This window comes from Saimiri boliviensis, chromosome 11, assembly GCF_048565385.1.
Source record: "Saimiri boliviensis isolate mSaiBol1 chromosome 11, mSaiBol1.pri, whole genome shotgun sequence".
NCBI lineage: Eukaryota > Metazoa > Chordata > Mammalia > Primates > Cebidae > Saimiri > Saimiri boliviensis.
Genome location: NC_133459.1, coordinates 61966662 through 61982382, shown reverse-complemented (window position 1 = coordinate 61982382; position 15721 = coordinate 61966662). Strand labels below are relative to the sequence as shown.

Here is a 15721-nt window from a genome sequence, read left to right as displayed (position 1 = left end):
GTTCAACTCACTATATCTTGGATGTATCAAAAACTAGGTAATTAGATTAATACTCAGGAAGGTGGAGCAAATTTCATTTTCTTCTGGATTTTGATGAATGACGGCAAGTTTCCAGTGGAAAATACCAATGGTGCATGTACGTGTTTTTAAAGCTATTCTTTTTGCAGCTGTGGCTCAGTAGATAAAGCTTGATACTTAAGAATTAGAAAACTTGAATTTGAGGCTCTGTTACTTATAAGCTACTTGAATTTGGACAAATTGCTTACATTTTCTTTTTTTTTTTTTTTCTTTATTTATTTTTTCTTTCTTTTTCTTTTTTTTTTTTTTTTTACAAACCCTTGTGTCGAGGGCTGACTTTCAATAGATCGCAGCGAGGGAGCTGCTCTGCTACGTACGAAACGCTTACATTTTCTGAGCCTCAGTTTCTTCAACTGCAAAACAGAAATAATGCTAACTTCTCTCATAACTGTGAGAAACTATGATAAAGTACAAATATTTTATAAACTGTGAGGTATACTGTAGCTACTAGATACTGTTTTGAATAAAGGAAAAAATAAAAGGCTTTTATGGAAAATTATAATATTTTCCACTGACTTTATTAGGCTTTAAAAAATAATGCTCCTTGATTGTACATATTGGAGAAGAAAATAGAAGAATATAACCCAATATACTCTTTCCTTTGGGCACTGGGATTACAGTGTTTTTTTCCTCCTTCCTTAGTTTCTCATAACGAACATCATAAATTACTTGTTTCATTATATTTTAATTTTTAGAAAGAAAAAGAAGCCAAACTCATTAAACTGTGAGAAAGGGAAAACTGTGGGCAAGGACTGCTAGTCCCAGCTGGCACGAAAGACAGTGGTGGGTTTTGCACTAGGTCTCTCTTCAGCCTTGCTTCACTCAGGGACCAACTGAGTGCATGGGAATTCTACCCTTTCAGCATCTTCAAACACCTGTCACTTCACTTCAGCCTAATCAGCACCTTGTGATAAGCACAAACTCAGCTCCAGTCAGGGCACACCCTGGGTCTCAGCCAAGAAAAATGTCAACCATTCCTGAGGGAGCCAAGAGCTAACAGTTTAGGGACTGGGTCACATTTACCAGTATGGGCATCTCAGGAGCCGTCCAGGCTTCTGCCCCTGCCAGATGACAGATGCCTGAGGATGGGGACATGGCAGCTGAAACACAACTGCATGGAGTTCTCTGAAACTACCAGTGTCTGTCTGTCTCTTTCTTTTTCTGCCAGTTTTTCTCTCTCCTCCAGCCCCCTGAACATTCAGTTCTCACTGCCCAGAAAGCCCACCCCTCATACACCTATTAGCCTGGCTAACATCTCTTGTAATTACTTTCAACTTCACTCTTATCCGAGATGCACTCCCCATGCCCTCTGTACTTCTACCACTCCCTGTGATCACCCCCTACCCTAGACTACGAGTTGCACTCCCCCCACAGGGGTTTGCCTAAAGTCAATTGTTAAGACAGTCTGCCCAAAGAATGGCCAGGCCCCAGCTGACTGGCTGGGAGGCCCAAATGACCTGCTGTGACTGCAGTCCTATTCTCTTGGTCTTCTACTGCACAAATGACTTCACTTGGAAACGAAGGTGAGCTCCTCAGAAAGCCTTTTCCAGACCACTCCAGCCTCTAGGGGGCTGCCCCACCCAGACATGGGGTGCTACAATCTTCCCCTGCAGGCTTTGCCTACTGGGAAATGTACTCAATAGCTATGCAAGTTAGAATGGGCAGAAAACCAGAAAGAAAATCTCATCTCCTATACCACAGAACCAACTTAGGCACCCTGAGTATAAAGCTCCCGCAGTACCCCTGTACTTCACCTTCTACTGCTTTGCATGCTTGGAATTCATGCAGTCCTCCATGAGAAGGCCTTGTTTACCATGTGTCCCAGAGTCTAACTCGGTATCCAGGATAAAGCCAAAGTTCAATAAATATTTGAGGAACGAATCAATGCAAAATGTACAAACATGAAAGACTTCTCATAAGAAACTAAAGTTAAAAGGAATTTGCAAAGCATGAATGCTGTAATTCTTCAAGTTACCACTCCTACATGATGTATTAGCACTAGAACCTTTAAAGATAGGACAGGAAAACAATACTGCTAACCTCCAGACCTGACCGGATCATAACTTACGTATCTGCAAGTGATACCAAGTTCATCATCAACCTGTTTTCCCATCTCTCTTTCCCAAGCCCCCTATTTTCCTGAGGAAGGGTTCAAAAGCATGGTATTCTATACTATTCAGTGACTTCACTTTCAAAGTCCCAAGAATTCTAAAGTAGGATGGAACTAACAGTCTGCCCTCTGCCACTGTGTATAAACATGCACATAATCATCCATAGTTAGGAAGAAAAAACAGCTCTGTGCCATGAGATCAACCAAAAACAACAGGCTCATCCTGTGTAATTCTGGTCCCCATTTATCCCTGGTGTTTGTAATGCTGATCTCTGAAGAAGTGTCCTAAGCTTCTGTGGTTACCATATCCAGGAGAGAAGGTTGCTGCTCCTCCAGCACTAACAGACTAATGTATACTTGGTAATGTTAGTGATATTGCAAACTTGTTCTTCGGATGTGTGGTTTGTTTTACTTGGTGGGCCAGTCCTGAAGTTAGACTCCTTTGCAACTTTTTGCAAGCAAACTTCTTTTGTGAAGGTGCATTTCTTCCCACACAAGACCTTGGTGTTCCCAACCCTGGACTGTGGTGAGTGACGTTGAGTCATTCTAAGAGTCCCAGACTATTGCAAGAGGTGAAGTGTGGATTCTCCATCGAGGTGGGTGGTGAAGTCAGAAAGCACTGACCAGTCACTATGGTTCCAGCGTCATAAAGGAATTTATGTCAAATGGCTTTTAAAGGTCTTTCTTTTCCAACTGCAGGAATCTGTTTGTCTAAATGGAAGGTGCCAAGTGAATAGTGTTTATGAACTCATTCAACAAGTGTTTTTTAAGCACCTGTTCTATGCTGGGCTCTATGGGAGGTAATCTAGGATAAGACACATAAGATCTCTGTCCTCATAGTACATACAGTCTAGTGGAGCCAACAGACATTAATTGAATCATCATAAGTAATTGTAAAATCACAGCTGCAACAAGTACAACGAAGAAGAGGTATGTGGTGCCACAGGAGCCGATAATCGGGGGATTTGGCCCACTTTGGAAGCATTTTTGAGAAACTGTCTCTGCTATCACCTTGAAAACTACAGAAATAAAGCACTCTGGGCTCAATTAAGCTACAGAATTCAATTGTTTCAAAGTTCATAGAGGCACTAATGTCTATCCTGAGAAACTGTGAAAGAACTGTTGGAAACATTCACTAGCAAAGGACATGGTAGCTAAAAATTAATTCCTCTATAAATAAGAAGATCAGGAGTTCAGTTAAATAAGCCCAGCTGCACTCATTCACAACAGTGGAGATCCATGGCTATGAAGCCTGACTGTTTAAATGTTTATCTCAGAAATTACTACCCAACAATTTTCTTCTTCCAAAGAGAGAGAGAAAAAGAGCTTGTGATTATTCTCATGATAATGAAGAGCATTCTCTCTTTGGACATTAAATATACCAAAGAGACAATAAAAGCATAATTGGCACTAGGTACTTGTTGAATGTGTTAATAAGTAAGAACAAACTTTAACAGTAGTCTAAAGTCTGATACTTTGGTTCACAGAAATCAGTTTCACAACTGTAACATGAGAGACTTCCCTTGGTAAATAGTTCTAGGTAAAAACTTTAAGGGTTTAATTATCCACACCCTATGTGGGTTAAATAGTTTTATGCAACTTCCTAAAAGCTAACATAAGGGAAAGTTATATTAAGAAAAATGCAGTGTCCCAATCACTAGAAATAATCATCCTACCCTACTCTTCACTTACCAGGCCAACCCTGAAAGATTTGGGCTCAGTTCTGTGCATCACCTTCCAAGAGTGGCACTGGTCAACTCAGAAGTACCTAGAGGCTGGCGCTGGGGCTATAAACAATGTGAAAAGAGGAATGACTGGAGGAAACAAAGATGGACAGCCTGAAGAAGAAAGGGCCTGAGAGTTGCTTCTTGCATTTGAAGGCCTGCCGTGTAAGAGGAGCAGCTTGTGCCATCCTGTCTTCAGGCCTGTTTCCTGTCAGTCAGCACCAGGAATTCATACTTGGCTCTGGGGCTCTGATCCCTCTTGCCCAAGGCTTCCCACATGGTTCTGGGGAAAAAGACATTACTGGCGGGGCACAGTGGCTCACATCTGTAGTCCCAGCACTTTGGGAGGCTGAGGTGGGTGGATCACGAAGTCAAGAGATCGAGACCATCCTGGCCAACATGGTAAAACTCCATCTCTACTAAAAATACGAAAATTAGCTAGGCATGGTGGTGCACACCTGTAGTTCCAGCTACTCAGGAGGCTGAGGGAGGAGAATCACTTGAACCTGGGAGGCAGAGGTTGCAGTGAGCTGAGATTGTACCAATGCACTCTAGCCTGGTGGCAGAGTGAGACTCTGTCTCAAAAAAAAGATAAAGATGTTACTGTAGGTACTACGAAATGATAATAATAATTATGATGATAGTGTATAATATCATCATAATTATCATACATAGTGGATAACTACGCTTAGGCAAAACCATACTAATGGGATTCTTTACAGCAGAATGTTCTGGAATCTTCAAATGGTAATATCATTGTGAATATCCAAGATAGAGAAGTATGGTCCAATTTTCCTAATTTTTCTTGACCTCTAGAACCCTCTCATGAAACAAGTATTCTTCCACATACTCACATGCTCTGAGAAACCTGACTCTAGACTTTTATATTTTCACTAGGCTCAACACTGATACAGGTACACAGGGACAGGAAACCAAAGATTTTGACACAGTTGCTGCCTTCAAAGACATTCATTCATAAAGAGTCCCATTCATTCTTAAAGAATGACTGCTACCAGGCCTGAACTAGATGACACTGTGGGGAGTTTCATGGGAGAAGACCACTTCGCAGGCTCATTGGGCATTCACATAGTGTCCCTCGAAATAATGTGGCACCATCCACATTATATTAAGAAGAAAAGGACTGTGGTACATATACACCATGGAATATTATGCAGCCATCAAAAACGATGAGTTCACGTCCTTTGTAGGGACATGGATGAACCTGGAAACCATCATTCTCAGCAAACTGACACAACAGCAGAAAATCAAACACCGTATATTCTCACTCACAGGCGGGTGTTGAACAATGAGAACACATGGACACAGGGAGGGGAGCACTACACACTGGGGTCCGTTGGGGGGAAATGGGGGAGGGGCGGTGGGGCGGGGAGGTGGGAAGAGATAGCATGGGGAGAAATGACAGATACAGGTGAGGGGACGGAAGGCAGCAAACCACACTGCCATGTGTGTACCTATGCAACAATCTTGCATGTTCATCACATGTACCCCAAAACCTAAAATGCAATAAAAAAAAAAAAAAAGAAGAAAAGGACTAAGCAGTGGTCTTGTAATCTCTGATTTAAAGACCTACAACTCTGGGAAATTGTCTAACTTTGGTTGTGGAAATTGTTTAACCCCAAGACTCATCCAGCTTCCTTCGTATCTTCCAATTCTATCAAGGTAATTCATTGCCAAGGAATATTGCCACTCTCAAAAATATCAAGTTGCTGTGAACTTTGTAAATATGTGCCTCAAATTTACCAGCTCCTTCTACCCAACATACCTCCAGACTTTTAAGAAAGGAAATGAAATCAATGTTCTGTTCTGTTTAACCTGGCATGAACGGCAGCTCAAATGCAAAGCTGAGAGAATGCTTGGTTTTGATATTTTCCTCACTAAAGGGTGACAGTATAGTCCAGGACTATATACTAGTATACTCCTTTAGTATACTACAGGACCAAGATCAGTGCATTTACTGAAAAATACGGGGTAGAGGGAATAAAAGGAGAAGAGATGCAGCCACTTAGCTACCTTATAACCTGGGTGGAGACTCATACATGAGAAAGGGCCACACACCTGGACAGATGTTTAGAAAAGAGAGACTGATGCAGGTAGCATGAGGTAGCAGAGAAGGTCATGAAGGAGGTGGCAGTTGGGGTCAACAGCTGGACAAGCAGAGAGGAGGAAGGAGAGCACAGAGAGTGAGGACTACAGGTCTTGGGTCATCCCCCAAGAATACCATGTACCCTTCTTTCACTCTAATATAATACAATTACACGTACACCCTCAGGCACAAGGATGTATTTTTAATTTCTTGATGACCTAGCAATTTTGTTCCACTCTCATGGTCTTCCTTCATTTAGCCTTGATTACTCTGCTATAGAACACTTGGGCCTATAAAAGAGAAAGATTTAATGCTGTGCTGAAATCCCTTCTTAAATAAAAACAAAACTGACTTGCTCCACCATATTTCTTCTCAGAAATGAAAACATTTATAAAGGTTTCTTTGACCACCAAAGGAAGAAAAATCTGTTTATCGCTCTGTTTAATCCCTACAGACGCAATGACCATACTGCCGAGGAGGCCCCCAAGCTTCCTGTCTGAGTAGATGTGATCCTCTGGAAGTAAAATTAGCCTTTCTGGCTAAATATGCTCACCTCTTTGCAAATGTGTATACTTCATCAGGGTTGTTATACGTAAATTGTGCCTTGATTTAGGACACATCAGCTACCGTTGCTATTTCCGTGCTACCTTAGCAGTCTAAGCTTTTATTGGAAATAGTGGTTACAGGGAGGAAAACGCTAGCAGAGGAATGTGACTTACCGGTCCCGAAGCTCTCCTCTCCACAAAGGGACAGTTTGCTTGCATCCATCAAATTCCCAAAAAACTTCCAGCCAGTTGGGGTCTCATACAAAGCAATCTTTGTCGCATTAGCCACCCTTCAAAGGCATGAAATCAAAGTTACATCACAGCAGGACTGTCAGCGTAGCCACGTGAGGGCTGGAAAAGGGCAATCGTTACTATAATCGAGGGTCCCATTCAGCATTGCTCGGAGTCATACATAATTCTAAGACTGGTGGAAAATCATAAGAGAAAACTTGTGTACAACGGACTATTATATGTGGGTTCAAGAAGGGGAAAGAAGAAAGAATTAATTCAGATCCTGGAGTTTAATATTTTAGAATAATCAGTAGCAAAACGTTCAGGGCTGCTTTTTGGGCAATTTAAACCCAAATTTTGGATACAGACTGCATCTATAATCATTCTACAAAGAAGAGAAGAATGATGTTTTGATGCACTTATAATCAGAGGATCATGAAATACTGGGTCTGGACGGTCAGCATTTTACAGAGAAGGAAACAGGGCCCAGAATGTTATGTGATCATACCAAGGTCAAAAAGCCCGGATGACCGACTGCCCAGTATTCAGCTTCCAGGTCAATGTTGCTTTTGTCTCATCAGAAGTCCTCCAAGGGGAGATGCCCCAATGGGGGTCTCCCCTTTGTACCAGCTTCACCCACATTGATTAGTGGTTCCCTTGCCCTTCTAACATGTCTTTCATTCTTATTTCGCTCTAGGTATCTTTAGGCTATTTAAAACCTTTGAGGCTGGGCACCGTGGCTCACTCCTGTAATCCCAGCACTTTGGGAGGCCAAGGCAGGCAGATCATTAAGTCAAGAGATTGAGACCATCCTGGCCAACATGGTGAAACCCCATCTCTACTAGAAATACAAAAATTAGCTGGGTGTGGTGGTGTATGCCTGTAGTCCCAGCTACTCAGGAGGCTGAGGCAGAAGAATCGTTTGAACCTGGGAGGCAGAGGTTGCAGTGAACCGAGATTATGCCACTGCACTCCAGCCTGGCGACAGAGCAAGACTCTGTCTCAAGAAACAAAAAAAAAACAAAAAAACCTTTGAGTGACTTAAAAAAAAATTTCTTTCCCTTTGAACATAAAAAGTTACCTGAAAAGTTCCCTCAAAACTCACTGTTTGAGTGAGATTTGCTTCCCAGAATGTTTGCCAGGAAAACAATCCCAGCTTAGCATTCTGAAGTTTGAGGAAAAATCAAATCTATGATTTTGAAAACTATGAAAGTACAATAAACTTTTATCTGGGTAATGAGGTACTTCAGTTGTGATTCTGTATGTGGATTATCGGTTTTTCCAAACATTGGAATTACAATGTTCTGGCATGACACAGAAGATATTCCAGGACCCGAGAGGCCTAATGTATGATAGTGTGGCCTCAAACCAGCTCATAATTACAAATGCAGGACCTGGAGGTAGAAGCGCTGGGTTCAAATGCTAGCTCTCATATGTTAACTTCCCTTGCTTTCTGTTTCCTATTCCTTAAAATGAGGCCTGCTGTGAGGATCAATTGAGATGGTGAATGTAAAAAACACTATACGAACTACAAACCGCTATATGGATATGAGTCGCTATTTTCTTGTTAGCTGAAGCAAAGTCAGCACCAATTCTATAAGTGTCTCCCCTCCTACAGGAAACGACTGCATGGCCCAGTGGGTGGGAGCAAAGGGTCTGGATTCAAATCCTGACTCAGCCGTTCACCAGCTGGGGAACCTCAGGGAAGCTACTTCTTGGTCCTTTAGTTTTCCCACCAGAAAAATGGTGTTAAATATAGCATTTACCTCATGGGTTGGTCTGAGAATTAAATGAATTAAAACATGTAAAATATTTAGTATCTATAACAAGGTCACGTTCAATAAATATTAGCTATTATTACAAGAGCCTAGAGATGTATTACAGCCTACCTTCCTCCCTGGCCTTGACCTTTTACTTATTCATTCATCCATTCATTCATCCTTTACCTTTTATTCATCAAACATTTCCTGCACACCTGACATATTCTAACTCATATTTACCCTGGTCCTCATCAGTTATGACTTTTATTTTCCAATTTTGTAAGTGTGATCCGACAAGCCACCTCAAAGCCTTTGTACAATGAAGTGGTACATAAACATTCACTGTGTGTGTGTGAGCGTGAGCAATCCGGTTCTGTTGAAAACTCTAAAATTATTTCAAATTGCTCTTTTGCCCACACTCTGTACACAATGCAAAAGGAAAGTGACCCTTCAGAATGCTGTCTTGAGTACTTCCATTGTTATTCATTAACACTCAACTCAACCATTCATTAATTTTTTTAAATGTTATGTTTGTGTGTGTTTACCCTACTATATGCCAGGCATACTGTGGTCAGGCAGAGTCCAGGATGGTGAACAAGACAGTCCTTTCTCTGCAGAAGTATACAGTCTAGCAGGGCAGCCCATCAAGCAAACTGGCTACCAGAACACAGTGGGGTAAGTGCCAGGAGGAGGAGGAGGCCCAGGGTGCTAAGGGAGTGCAGAGAGGGGCACTGAATCCAGAAAACAACATCCATCCCCTTACCAAAAAAACCACTCAGCACACACTACGCATCAGATGCCCACGCTGAAAGGGAAGGATACATGTTGCAGACACAGTGAAGAGTATGGTGAAGACTGGGACCACTCAAGACAGGAAGGCCAAGGGAATGGAGAGACCTACCGGTCCAGGGCACCACTCGTGGGCATGCTGCGTGCAAAACCATGGACCCCAGTCTGCTGGAAATACGGAATGCTGAGGATGTTGGCAGCAATGACAGCCACAGAGTCTGAAGGGTTCACAAAGAACCCATGCTTGCCCAGAATCATGTTTCGATCCTTGGGGAGAAGAGAGGATCAAAGAAAGACCTTTTAATCAAACTACGAGAAATGAAAGTATCTCCCATGGAGGTTTCATACATTTAAAACTACAAAATTTAACATTGATCCATTTTCCCATACTGCATTTTTAACACTGGGTTTTATTTTCCATGGTTTATACAGTACTACTGGGCCAAAGGCACCTCCATGCCAAAGAGTCAAAACTGTTTTCAATTAAAGTGCAAGCATGACCTTCTTTTGAGCTGAGTCCTCTGTTCTCCCTCCAGAGGTCAGCTAACTTTAACCTCCTAGACTTTTTCCAGACTCTGGAACCAATCATCTTTTTCCCAGGGGAGGAGAAAATGCAATGAGAGAAGAAATGCTGGCTGTTTACATAGTTTGGTAGGTCTACTGGGTAGACTGTGTACCACAGTCTGTGTACCACAGTAACTGGGAGGATGGCCGGAAAACACTCCCAGCAGCACTGCATCACAAAGCTGTACTGCCCAATAATGTCTGCTGGAACCCCTTTAATTTCCAAAATTTTTGATAAGGGAAAAATTATTTCAGGAAACAGTGGATTCCAGCTAATGGTAAAGAACACTAGCTCCAGCAAAAATATATCTTCGACTAAGTAACTGTGAACAGTGCCTACCATCAGGAATAGAAATCTAAGGCACATCTCTTCCTTATCTGGTACATAGTCATCCTTGTAAATAAAACAGCTTATTTATAAAAATTTCAGTTGTAAAGAATGAATAATATGTTAATTCTCTCAATATCATCTTCATATAGGCAATGAAAATATAGTGTCAATATTCAGCTCATGTGAATGAATAAATGGGTGTAAGACAAAACCTTGTCCAGAGATTATGTAAGTAGTCAGCTGCTGGTTAAGAGCAGAAACCGCTGGGTGTGGTGGCTCACACTTATATTCCCAGCACATTGGGAGGCCGAGTTGGGTGGATCATGAGGTTAGGAGTTCGAGACCAGTCAGGCCAATATAGTAAAACCCAGTATCTACTAAAAATACAGAAAATTAGCTGGGCGTGGTGCTGTGCACCTGCAGTCCCAGCTGCTCAGGAGGCTGAGGCAGAATTGCTTGAACCTGGGAAGCAGAAGTTGCAGTGAGCCAAGATCATGCCACTGCACTCCAGCCCGGGCAACAGAGCAAGACTCCATTTCAAAAAAAAAAAAAAAAAAAAAAAAGAGGAGCAGAAACCTACCTTAAGACAGGTATCTAGAACTGACTCAGCTCACTAAATACCAGTCATTCTATCATAACCAGAACCTTATCACTGTACCACTGATAGCAAGTATGGATGCCTGAAATTAAATGCATGGGTTTCATTTCAGTGACTCCTGTTTCTGTTCAAGAGGTCTTCTAATAATTTAGTTCTGACCTCGGGTCAGAATGAGGGATCCTTGACAGTCGTTCCCATAGTCTGGCAGAAGCAGCCCACTTTTTCCCCATCTGCAGGATCAGGCCTGGCCTACACCAGAGTTCACTGAAAAGCACTTATACCCACCCCATCTCCATCAAAGGCAGCCCCAAAATCATGCTCTCCTGACTTCATGGTCTCCACCAGGTCAGCTGCATAGGTGAGGTTGGGGTCAGGATGGTGGCCTCCAAAGTCCTCCAGAGGAACACAGTTAACTGCCGAGTTTGCAGGGGCACCAAGTTCTTCACAGAGGATCTTCTTTACATACGGTCCCACAACTACATACAGCATGAAATAAAAGTATGCAGAATCAGAAAATATAACTCCATCATGTTTGTGAGGATTCAGGGGCAAGTGGATGCATTCTGGGGAGAAGAATGGCATCATCAGAAACAAGGAGAACTTGTGAAACGTGTTCAGGGGCTAGTGGACAGATACACCTGACTGGAGAAGAATGTTCTCTAGAAAGGAACAATGTGAGATTATGTTGGAAAAGTTGGGGCCAGTTCATGAAGGGCAGTGTGGGGAAAGGAAAGGGAACCAATCATTATGAAGGCCCTACTGTATGCCTGTGCTTTCTCATTCAGTCCTTCACAAAAGCTCACAAGGTGGTACTGATTAAAGCTTCAGAGCTTGGAGTCTGGAATCAGAGTGTCTGGGTTCCAATCCCAGCTCTGCCAATCATTGGCTGTATAATAACTTTGGGAAAGTTATTTAAACTCTCTGTGCCTCAGTCTCTTCCATCTGCAAAATGAGGGTAATACCTAACAGGATTGATGTAAGGAAATGAGTTAATCATTATGAAGCACTGAGAACAGTACCTGGCAGATACCTTATATAAGTGTTTACATTATGATTATCACCTGCAGTTTACAGATATATTGGAATGCTGATGTTCTGAGGTAAAGACATTTGCTCAAACTTACATGGCTAAGAAGAGGTGGAACTGGGATTCAGAACTGGTATTTTTCTACCATGACAAGCTAGCTGACAAACTAATTAAAAAACCAGAAACAGGCCGGTGTGCTGGCTCACACTTGTAATCTCAGCACTTTGGGAGGCTGAGGCAGGCAGATCACAAGAGGTCAGGAGTTTGAGACCAGCCTGGCTAACATGGTAAAACCCTGTCTCTACTAAAAAAATAAATAAATACACACACACACACACACACACACACACACACACACACACACTTGCTGGGCATGGTGGTGGGCACCTGTAATCCCAGCTAGGCAGGAGAATCGCTTGAACTTGGGAGGTGGAGGTTACAGTAAGCTGAGATCACGCCACTGCACTCTAGCCTGGGCAACAAGGCGAGATTCTGTCTAAAAACAAAACAAAACAAAACAAACCCACCACCACCACCAAACAACAGGAGAAGCCAGTTACATATGTTTACAGTGACATTTTGTATAACGATCAAGAACACGCATCTCTGAAAGGCTGAGAGAATATTTTCACCAAGGAAGGGTACTAATCCCAATACAGTACATGCCCCAGAGGTCAGAATACTGTAGAATAAGTGTGTCCTATGAGAAGTCACCTGGTAAGCAGGTTGACACACTACAGAATGAGGTCAAGGCAGCCAGGGCTGTGAAGGCTACAGAAATGAAAGCATTAGAGGAACAGCTGAAAGACCTGGAGAAAAGTATTCTACTTCCTGACAAGCTCCTCTTACCCAACACCCCTCTCACAAGCCCCATTCTCCAGCCAGCCCAGGCCTGTCCTTGTGACATCAATTTTTCGGCCTTTGTGCCTTTGCCACAGCCACCGACTCCATGAGAATGACCACTGCTTGATTTTTCAGCACTCCAGATCTTTCTTTCATAAGAACTGAGTTGGCTGCCACTTCTTCCAGGAAACCTTTCTTTAAACCCCTAGTCAAATGACGCTTTCTTACAACTCCAGAGAGAATACTTGAAATTCTAAATCTCGTTTTGTTGGCTTGGCAGGGGTTAGATTTTTTTTTTTTTTTTGAGACAGTGTCTCACTCTGTTGACCAGGCTGGAGTGCTGTGGCGTGATTTTGGCTCACTGCAACCTCTGCCCCCTGGGTTCAAGCGATTCTCCTGTCTCAGCCTCCTGAGTAGCTGGGATTACAGGTGCACACCAAAACACCCGGCTACTTTTTGTATTTTTAGTAGAGATGGGGTTTCACCGCGTTGGTCAGGCTTGTCTCAAACTCCTGACCCTGTGATCTGCCCACCTCGGCCTCCCAAACTGTTGGGGTTACCCACAACATCCAGCCCAGGGGTTACTTTTTCACTCATCTTGTCTCCCCAAACATTGCACATTCTTTGAAGAAAGTAATCTGCCCAGTCCCTGCCTATTTCCCAAGGATGCCTGTTACAGGTATCCAATACACATCTGTTGAATGGTTTAAAATGACAGAATCGCTTTTGTCTGAGTAAGGAAGTAGATCCATTCTGTGGGAGTCCAGAGGCCAGCTAGGACCCAAGGGGAGAAGTTCCAAGGATGGAAGATTTTAGCTCCCCAGGAGAAGACTTTCTAACCGTGGTTTGCAGTGTCACAGGAAGCCCCGAATTGCATCCAATCACAAGTGGAAGGGCTTCTCCAACCAGGCAGACGTGTGTGTATAGGTTTCAGGGATTCTCATATACCTACTACGTGTCTGAGAAAACCTCATGGTTCTGGTTCACAGCAATGGCTGCACTCACTATGGACCTGACCACACAACCCACGGAAGAAGAAGAGAGGTCTGTACACATCCTGTTGCTCCTGAATTTGATCCTCAGCTTGCTCTTGTCCTCTTCTAAGAAAAGGAGCGTGTGGGGGCAGGTGAGTGGGGGTGGGGGGTCTCAGGAGTGTGTTTACCACATCTCCCAAATGACTGTCCTCTCAGAAATACATGGGGGCGTGCAGCAAGAATGTAAGGTATCTTCTGAGGGGGAGGGGGAGTCCACAACAGTGGTTGCATGTTACTCAGAACCTGATGCTTAATGTGGAAACGCTGACGTTCACATGAGCTTACCATGAGTAGTATCTCTACTGTTTTTGCTACATACAAATAGATTTTTATTTGTGTGAATATTGCTCTGGTTGCAAAATAACTCTATTTTAAAACCATCAGAGAGACTTGAGAAAAGGCTTGTTAAAGCATCATGACACACAGAAAAGAGCAACTTCCTATCCTTGAGAGATGCGAATTGAAAAGAAATGACTGTATACCTCCATGCATAGCATCAATACGGATCTTCAGCCGGTTTGGCCCAGAAAGTAGTTCTTTCAGTGCACTGAAATCAAAGATGTTTCTCAGCATTGTAGCATAAGCTTCTACCGAATCCACAATTTCCACTGTGAGAATAAGCAACATTAAAAGATGGAAGGACTAAATACATTTAGAAATATTATATTTTGAAGTGATTATATTGCTGTAAACCTGCAATCACTATTTTAAAAGGAAAATGATTGAACAGCTCTAGAAATACTAGGACTGTTAAATGATATCTTATGCAATACTAACAATTTTTCTGAGAGGTAAATGTTATTAGTCCTATTTGATAGACAAAGAAACTCAACATGTGAAGGGTTAAGGAACTTGTCCACACAGCTTGGATAAGGCACAAGGGATTTCCTACAGAGGCTGTATAAATTTTGCTCTGCTACCACAGTGCTTCCGCATTCATCATCTTGAGAGGTGTGTTTTGGTGTTATTGATAACAGAAAACGTAATGCCTACTTTTCTTTCCTTTTCTTTTTCTAAGTAAGTCCATTGTCTTCAAGACTTCATGGTACTAAGCGGAAAACAAAATTTTTTAATGAATCACTTTTCACATGTACTGTTTAAGGAATAAAACAAATATAAGAACTTAGTATTGTTGTTCTTTTTGGATATTCAGGGGTTCTGAACATTTTCAAAATAGGAAAAGTTTAAGAAACTCTCTACTGGTATCTTCTGAACCTCAAGAATGTCTTCAAGATGCATTGAAGTGCCACTTTATCTTTGATAGGATGCAACTGTCAGCTCTCAATGAGTAGGTTCAAACAAAAAATGCAATCCATCCTTTGGCCAGGAACTAATTAACTAATAAAATGCATTCCATAAAGTTGTGGTCCGGAAGGAAGAGTACATATTAGGCCAAAGTCAAAACGCAAGTCCATTGCCAGCCATCTCATCCTTATTTTATTAATCTGAATAATTTTATAAATATTCTGTCAGTTATTACAATACCTGGCATTCAACAACAAAATGTTAACCACAGCTGCCTATGTAGGGAGTTTCAACTTAGTCCCTCCAACATGGTCTGATTGATTTTACCAAAGGAGAGAAAATAAAACAGAAAGTATAGGCTTGTGAATCATTCACACTTCAGTGGAAATTCTAGCTTTACTATTCACTGACTGTGATCTTGAGCCTGTTACTTAACATCTCTCAGCCTTCGTTTCCTCATCTGTAATAGTGAATGCTGACAGTACCACCCTGACAGATCTACTGTGAGAATAAATTGGATTAATGTGTGTGAAGACCCTGGCAGGCAGCAACATGTCAATACAAGTTAACTATGAATGTAATCTTACAGGTCTTCCTAGTCAAGACATGAAAACTGAGGCCTAGAGTGTTGGAAATGACTTACCTGATGTCATGCAGCTGATCCCTGGCAGGGCCCAGGGAGTCTCAAACCTAATTGCAGACTTGTTAATTAACTAACACTTGCAAAGCTTACAGACC

The 15721-nt window shown here is 42.3% G+C and overlaps 1 protein-coding gene across 2 annotated transcripts in view; it reads right to left on the bottom strand.

The window, feature by feature from the left end:
- The window catches only part of PGM1 (phosphoglucomutase 1), a 68821-nt gene that overhangs the window by 15741 nt on the left and 37359 nt on the right, over positions 1-15721 (bottom strand). For both annotated transcript variants that reach the window (XM_003921475.4, XM_003921476.4), the window contains exons 4-7: positions 14221-14346; positions 11120-11310; positions 9454-9608; positions 6736-6851 (exon numbers count right to left, since the gene is read on the bottom strand). In XM_003921475.4, the coding sequence (XP_003921524.3) occupies positions 6736-6851; positions 9454-9608; positions 11120-11310; positions 14221-14346 (588 nt within the window). The remainder of the gene's footprint in view (positions 1-6735; positions 6852-9453; positions 9609-11119; positions 11311-14220; positions 14347-15721) is intronic.